Source organism: Polypterus senegalus, chromosome 15 (genome assembly GCF_016835505.1).
Source record: "Polypterus senegalus isolate Bchr_013 chromosome 15, ASM1683550v1, whole genome shotgun sequence".
Lineage (NCBI taxonomy): Eukaryota > Metazoa > Chordata > Cladistia > Polypteriformes > Polypteridae > Polypterus > Polypterus senegalus.
Window position 1 is genome coordinate 94,284,023 of NC_053168.1, and position 7,563 is coordinate 94,291,585.

The 7,563-nt window shown below is 34.4% G+C and overlaps 1 protein-coding gene across 2 annotated transcripts in view; it reads left to right on the forward strand.

The window, feature by feature from the left end:
* The window catches only part of LOC120515429 (sperm-associated antigen 1-like), a 185,691-nt gene that overhangs the window by 138,494 nt on the left and 39,634 nt on the right, over positions 1 to 7,563 (forward strand). For both annotated transcript variants that reach the window (XM_039736416.1, XM_039736417.1), the window contains one exon: positions 401 to 558. In XM_039736416.1, coding sequence (XP_039592350.1) covers positions 401 to 558 — 158 coding nt within the window. The remainder of the gene's footprint in view (positions 1 to 400; positions 559 to 7,563) is intronic.

Sequence of the window (7,563 nt, forward strand, 5' to 3'; positions counted from 1 at the left end):
CAGCTTTTGTCTAAGAGTACTTCTTTTGTCTCATGGTGTTTTAGCCATGTTGAATTGCCAAAATAAAGGTTTTTCCCCATTTGTTTAACGCTGGGTACGTTAGCTAGTTTTATTTGAAATAGTACTTGCCTAAACAAATAATTCTTAAGGATTTCAGTGTACAAATAATAAAAAATACCAGTATTATCTGAGGAAACAATTCAAATAAAGGGTCAGTTTAGACCTCTAGCTAATACATTTCTGTATTTTGTATGAATGGCCAGTGGATTGTGTTTTTATTTCCTTCTAAAACACTCACTGGTAATATATAATGGATGAATAAATATCACAGTGTATGTAAATATTGTTTATTTTCAAAATGTTCATACTTTAGAGTATTCTATTTTTATGTTTTATGTAGGCTTACCAGGCTTTTGATTGATCTGGATGGTGAAGAATGGAGGGGGAAACTGCCAGAGATTCCATCAGTTACTCTATCTTTTCAGCAGTGCAGACTGAAAGAAGTTGTTTTGAAAAGAGATGAGAAAAATGATGGTGTGCTATCAGAGCAGGAAAAATGTAACTAAAAGAATACTCTTTCTTTAGATAATACATTAAAATGAGATAAACGTATTGCTATAGATGATTTCCCTGACAGTGTATTGTAAATTGATCCCAGGTTCTTCTAGAGATTTCCTAAAGAAAAGTATTCTCTTGTCATTCAGTTATGAAAACTAACCTTTCAGGTAACAATTATGTGTCAAAGAGTTTAAATATGCTAGTGTGCACATGATACAGGTTTTATTTATTTTTTATTAAAGTTTTTACACAATGAGATTAGTCATTTTAATGTTAAACTTAAGTGACTTGTTACTGAATGTGACATTGATTCTTTTGCCAATACGTCATTGAATGGCAGAAGTTACAGAATCCATTACCACATTTAGTGTTTGTTGTGGTTCAGTTATGACAGTTGTATTTTGAGATTTGTTTCAGGTAAGGAAGACAAGTTTTTGAGGTAAGGTAGTTATGCTCAGTAATCATTGTGCTGGAAAGTGGTGACATGTTACATGTTGATTAACACATTTAATTAAAAACTTACATTCACTGTGCTCTTGTATACTTCAAGACATTAGATGTCATGCTGACCATTTGGGGATAACAACAACAACAACATTTATTTATATAGCACATTTTCATACAAAAAGTAGCTCAAAGTGCTTACATACTGAAGAATAGAAAAATATAAGACACAGTAAGAAAATTAAATAAGTCAACATTAATTAACATAGAATAAGAGTATGGTCCAGTAGTCAGGGTGGACAGAAAAAACAAAAAAAAAAACTCCAGACGGCTGGAAAAAAAATAAAATCTGTAGGGATTCCAGACCATTAGACTGCCCAGTCCCCTTTGGGCATTCTACCTAACATAAATGAAACAGTCCCCTTTGGATTTAGGGTTCTCACGGAAGGACTTGAATGATGATGGTCACATAGACTTCTGGCTTTCGATCCATCATTGTTGGAGCATAATGGTGCTTTGAGTAGGTGGTGGTGGCGCAATTTATGATGAATTGAACATACTTGATCAGGATTAAGTTAAAATGAAGTTATGAATAGGCCATGTTAAAGTAATGTGTTTTCAGCAGTGTTTTCTACATAGCTACTTTTAGCGTTCACAGTTTTGATCAGCTTTTAAAAACTTAGCTGCTGAACCACCTTTCCTCATAAAATGTCAATGTTCTCTTTTTTATCATTTGAAGAGGACCAGGCCATTTGTCAATGATCTGGAGGGTGTTGTCTAGCCCTTTACTGTTTCAGTACAACTGTTTTCACATGAAAAACATGGGGAACCATCTTAACTATCTCACAACTTTTATTTAGATTTGTAAAGAGTAATTGCTAATTTACAAGATTAGTAGTTTTCATGCACAGTAATCCAGGATTTGTGACATCAATCCTGGAAGTCGCCTTAAGGGCATTAAACCACCATTTTGCCACATTTTCATGGATTTTTTTTTCTTGTCAGCTTATTTTCATGCACAGTGCACCTGAATCTCATAGACATAATCAGTAAACACTCACTGAGAAAATTATTAAGAACATCTGTACACCTGCTTAAATGTGATTCCAGTGATTTCAATCAGGGTATGATTGTTGCAGCCAGTCAGGCTTGTTTGAGTATCTCTTAATTGCTGATTTCCTGGAATTTTCACACACATTAGTCTCTAGAGTTTACTCAGAATGGTATGATAAACTGAAAACATTCAGTAAACAATAGTTAGGTGAAAGGAAAATAACCAAACTGGTTCAAACAGACAGGAACACTATGGTATCTCAGATAAGCACTCTGTGCAATTGTGTTGAGCAGAAAAGCCTCTCAAAATGCACAACATTTCAAATCTTGAGGTGAATAGGCTACAACAGCAGAAGACTACATTCCATTCCTTTCAGCCAGAAATCACAAGATGAGGCTGCAATGGGCACAGGCTCACTAAAACAGGACAGTTATGACTGGAAAAATGTAGCCTGGTCTGCAGTATTTCATCTTCTGCTGAGGCATAGATGGTATGGTCAAAATTGGCATTAAGAGCATTAATACAATATATCCATCCATTGCTGCCTTGCATCAGCAGTCCAGGCTTGTGGTGGTGTCATGATATAAGGAATGCTTTCTTGGCACACTTTGGGCCCGTTTGTACTGATCAATTATTGCTTGAAGCCAATAGCTTATTAGAGTATTTGTGCTGACCATGTGCCATCCTTTCATGGCCACAATTTACCATCTTCTAATGACTACTTCCAGCATGATAAAACGCAATGTTGCAAAACAAAAGTTGTCTTAAACTGGTTTCACGAATATTACAATGAGCTCAGTATTCTTCAGTTATTCCCTGTAACTCTGTCTTAATCCAGTGCAACACCTTTGAGATGAAGAAGAATGAGAGATTCACAATATGAATGTGTAGCTGAATAACATGCAGAAGCTGCTTGATGCAATCATGTCCGCATGGTCCCGAATCTCAAAGGAAAATTTCCAACATAGTGTGGAATTATTACCACTAAAGGGGATCTGTTTTGTGTGTAAAAAGAGGGCCTTTCCAGTATTAGCATAATGTTCCTAATTATATTTCCAGTGGGTATATAAGCAATACTGTTGAAATATACTGTGAAAGGTGAAAATAGTAAAGCCATATAGAAAGGGATAATCTACTGATGGTGTATACTAGTTCCTTTTTAATTTCCAGAATGCGCAACACTATTTTTTTCACCACATGATCAGTGCATGCTTTTTGTTCCACTGCTGCATTGGTACCTGCAGATTGCTACCTCAAATAGCAAATACACTTCAATTTTTCATCCTTTGCTTTAATGGAAAGTAGTTCTTCTATTTCTAAATCTATTAAACTTCTGCTCCTTTTTAAATACTTAAAACTTGCAGAATTTACAAATTTACATTGTTATTTCGGAAAATGATTGAAGATGTTGTAGAGTTGCTAATGTTTTAACTAAGACAGTTATCACTGCTCTTTCTTTGTTGAATATTATGATCAAACCATCATGGGTTTTTATGGTTTAATATTTTATTATTATTTATTATGTTCTATGGTTTAAGTTAAAATTACTCATAAGGGCAAGCAAGTTCCCAGGAATTATATTAGACCATTATCTGGGAAGTTGCAGGATCTAGTTCTTATGACATTTTTTCATCACTTTCTCAATCGAGCAATTTACTGCTAAATTTCTAGGGTAGCTTACATATGGAATGCCTCTTTAAGACAATACCACTTAACACTTTTGAACCGAGATGTTCCCTGACCCATCAGTATTATCTTCCATCTCTCTCTGTGAGGACTGTCCCCTGTTATATGTTCTCTTAGATTCACCCATGCCTTGTAACTATATAGCCATCTTGGCAGCTGTTACAGTTCTTAAATTAAAAGCAATAGTTTGTTGTTAGTTTACTTTCAGAAATGTACTAGTCAAGGTGTCTCAGTATTATGTAAACTAGGTCATACAAGAACCTTGAGATAAAAATCTCTTAATGTATTCAAACATGTTGGCAATGGTTTTACATACATACATAAGAAGTTTGGCACATAATAGACAAGGGGTCAGTCCATCAAGCTTGTTTGGTTAACTAATTGCTAAGTTGTCTCCAGATCTCTACCAGATATTTTTAAAACAGGTTGTGAATAATTTTGTTTATTCTAAACCTGTGGTACCCTTACCACTGTTGGTATGTAAAGAATTACTGGGTGGAAAGCAAGGCAACACCAAAAAAAGAGCTGGGAGTGCCAACAATGAGCAAGGGCAGAAAGAGAAGGGGAGTGTCACACCGTGCAAGAGAAAGAAACAATTCCAGAGTTCGAATTTCAGCAGTTTCAGAATTTGCAAGTATTACATCTATTATATAAAAATCCCAAATAAAAATAAACTGAGAGAGTCCTGCTATGCTTTCAATGCAAAATTGATGTACCTCTTTTATTCCATTAAAGAATTAGAAATAAAAATACAGTTTGTGCATGCTTTAAGACCATGATGGTGAGACCAATCAACTGTAATTTGAGTGAGGGACAAGGTTGTTTGGTTCTTAACCATACATAGCTGCAATAAAATAATTGAACCTTTGCATCTATTCTTAGGTTTCTTCTGAGCATGGCTACAGTTGTCTGTCCAACAGTTCATTTTGTGACCAGCGTATCTAGTTCAGAGTTGCTGCACTGGGCATAAAATAGCAAATAGGCACCCCCTGTTCAAGGTTTATTCCTCACACATCTAGTTACGCATCATTCCAAAAGAAAGTGTTTTTAGTTAGTGAACAGTTTACCCATTGTACAGACATTTCTTAATATTTGGAAGTACAAGACAAATCCGAGAAATCTGATCATATGACATTCAGTGTGTTAAAGTAAATGCATAATTTAAGCGATACATGATTACAGGGGCTACTGAAAAGATATAATTACTGAAAGGGAATCACTAACCATAAAACTCTTTTTATTGGGTTTTCTTTTAAAACCGAAGTAATGTTTATTATTTGAATGATATGGAAGCAAATGCAATTCCAGTTGTGACTAGGTCTGGGTTTGGCACTGATTCTGATTCACAATGCTCTGATTACATTTGATATCAATTTTATACTGACTGAATTAGCATGCACTGAAATATTTGAAGTGGTGTTTTTCTTAGAGATAACTTTACTTAAACCTGCAGAGAGAACATAAATATAATGTGACAAATTTCAGTAGCACTTTATTTGTAGGGTATCTACATAGTGACTTCGTAAAATATGCATAAGCATAGAATGACATTTAAGAATGAATGTTTAATTAGTAATGAACGGTTAACATCAGCATTTGGAAGATGTGGAACAAAATATCATTACTCTTTAAAAAAGAAAAAAAAAACTTTCAAAGTGCTACACTCATTCAAAATTTACCATATGTATCGCCACATCATTACAATTCAGTGGCATCTACTTTATGAAACATCTGTTTCGTCTTGTGGATAACATTATTATAAATAATCAAACATTGCTTCTTAAATTTTTATTTAATAACCTATTCACATGTTATGAATCTCTATGCAAACACCCTTCAACTAAACTGTTAGCGAAATTTATTCCCTTATTGGACATTTAATATAACCTTGAATTAGCCAAAATTGAAGTTGCAGTGGGAATACTCATATCTTTCATATCATCTTTCATATCATAATTCTAGTTGCACATATCTTCAGTTGCTCACATGTAGCAGTCACGTTATTCAGACTCAAATGTGCCCTCACATTTCCTTCTCGGACAAAAGAAAACAATGTAAAAATGAGGATCTAGTGCTGATGCTTATTGACAGTGGCATGGGATGAATGGAACATTTAAGAAAAAGAACTACCCATCGTGACTGTCAACTTTGCTAATGTAATCTGTGTGATACATCTTATGGAGATACTTCACACCAGCTGCTTTGCGCACATTCACGCTTTGGTATCACAAGTTGCTCTGAAAATTCCAGCAATTGCCCACTTGTTTGGCCACGTGAGGTGCGTTGCAAACTTTTTCAACCATATCTGTACTGCCAAAACACAACCTTGTGACTGATGCAGTCATGCAATGGATCACAGCACTGGAAATACTAGAAAGGTTTTTGGAGCAACAGTAAGTCATCTCAGCACCTGTGCATACTGTATAGACCGCTCGTGATGTGACTGGCATGCAAGGTTATTATAGTTTAGCCTTTTTATAATAGTTTTTATTTCTGTATTTTTTCTGACCTTACTCGGAAATTCAGTTTAGTTTTCCTTCATCATTTATTTGTAGTTTTAAATTAGTTTTTATTTCACAAAGACATTTTCTATTTTATTTTTATATTTATTAATTTTAGTAATTATTATGGCGTGGAGCTACTATGGAGTTTAGTTTAGTGTCACAATCAGACAGAACCGTACACTTAACGGATTTAGATATAATATGAATTTAATGTTAGAGGAAGCATACTACACTATATGGTTTACTATCTGGTTTTGTTTTTGCTTGATAAAACAAGCATAATCAAAACCAGATACTGAATATAAACAATTTTGTGAGCTGACTGTTGGCACTTTTTATCTTTTCCTTTTATTGCCTAGTATAGGCTAATTTATAATGAAATTCACATAAATTTTAAGGTATAAGGGTTTTTTTTTACTCTAAATGCCTACAGCACACAACATATCCTGAGAGACGTGGTGAGGCTTTGCTTAAGATCTTCATAAAGCCTGGGTTCAATAACTTCAGTCATTTACTTTCTGTTTGGTATAGCATACCGCAGTTTGAAAACCTTTATCATCTGTCAAAAGCCCTCATTTTCATACAGAGATGCAGGGTCTCATATCTTTACATATCTTCACAGATAAAAACTGCTATAGATTGTTAATTTTTGGGCACAAGTCAAAATAAACTGCTATAGATTGTTATTTTTTGGGCATGAGTCGAAATAAACAGAAGCTTGGAGTTAGCCACCATCTCCAGTGTAGATTGTTTAGGCTCTACTCGACATTAACTGAGATTATGTTTATGAGTGATAAATGATTTTTCAAATTTGTTGTGTTAAAACAATACTTAACTTCTGAGCTGCACAGCTTATATACGGCTTTTCTTTTATCCAGTTGTTCCCTACCGATGCATCACTTGAAATTGTAGGAAGTCCATGCATCTGATTTAAGTGTCGAAGGGGCTGATTTCAGGCGTTGACATCTACTGGATTGTACCCCAAAATAGAAGATAAACAAAAATCAACATATATTAGTTGAGCAGAATAGAGATTCACAAGATTGATCGTGAGACTTTAAGAATCTATATTGAGTCGTATAAACGAAAAATAATTAATTGGAAAATAAGTATTTTTACCCAGACCTACTAATTTGTGACTAATTTCTGCACTTACCCTGAGTCCAATTCAGTGACTAATCCTTCATTAATACACAGGCATAAAAAACAGCAAAGTTTAATCACTTTTGTGAGGTAACTTGAAAATACAACACAACAGAGGCTGTTTAATAGAAATTCTAAAATAATTATAAATTAGCAACTTTGATTTCACAAAGG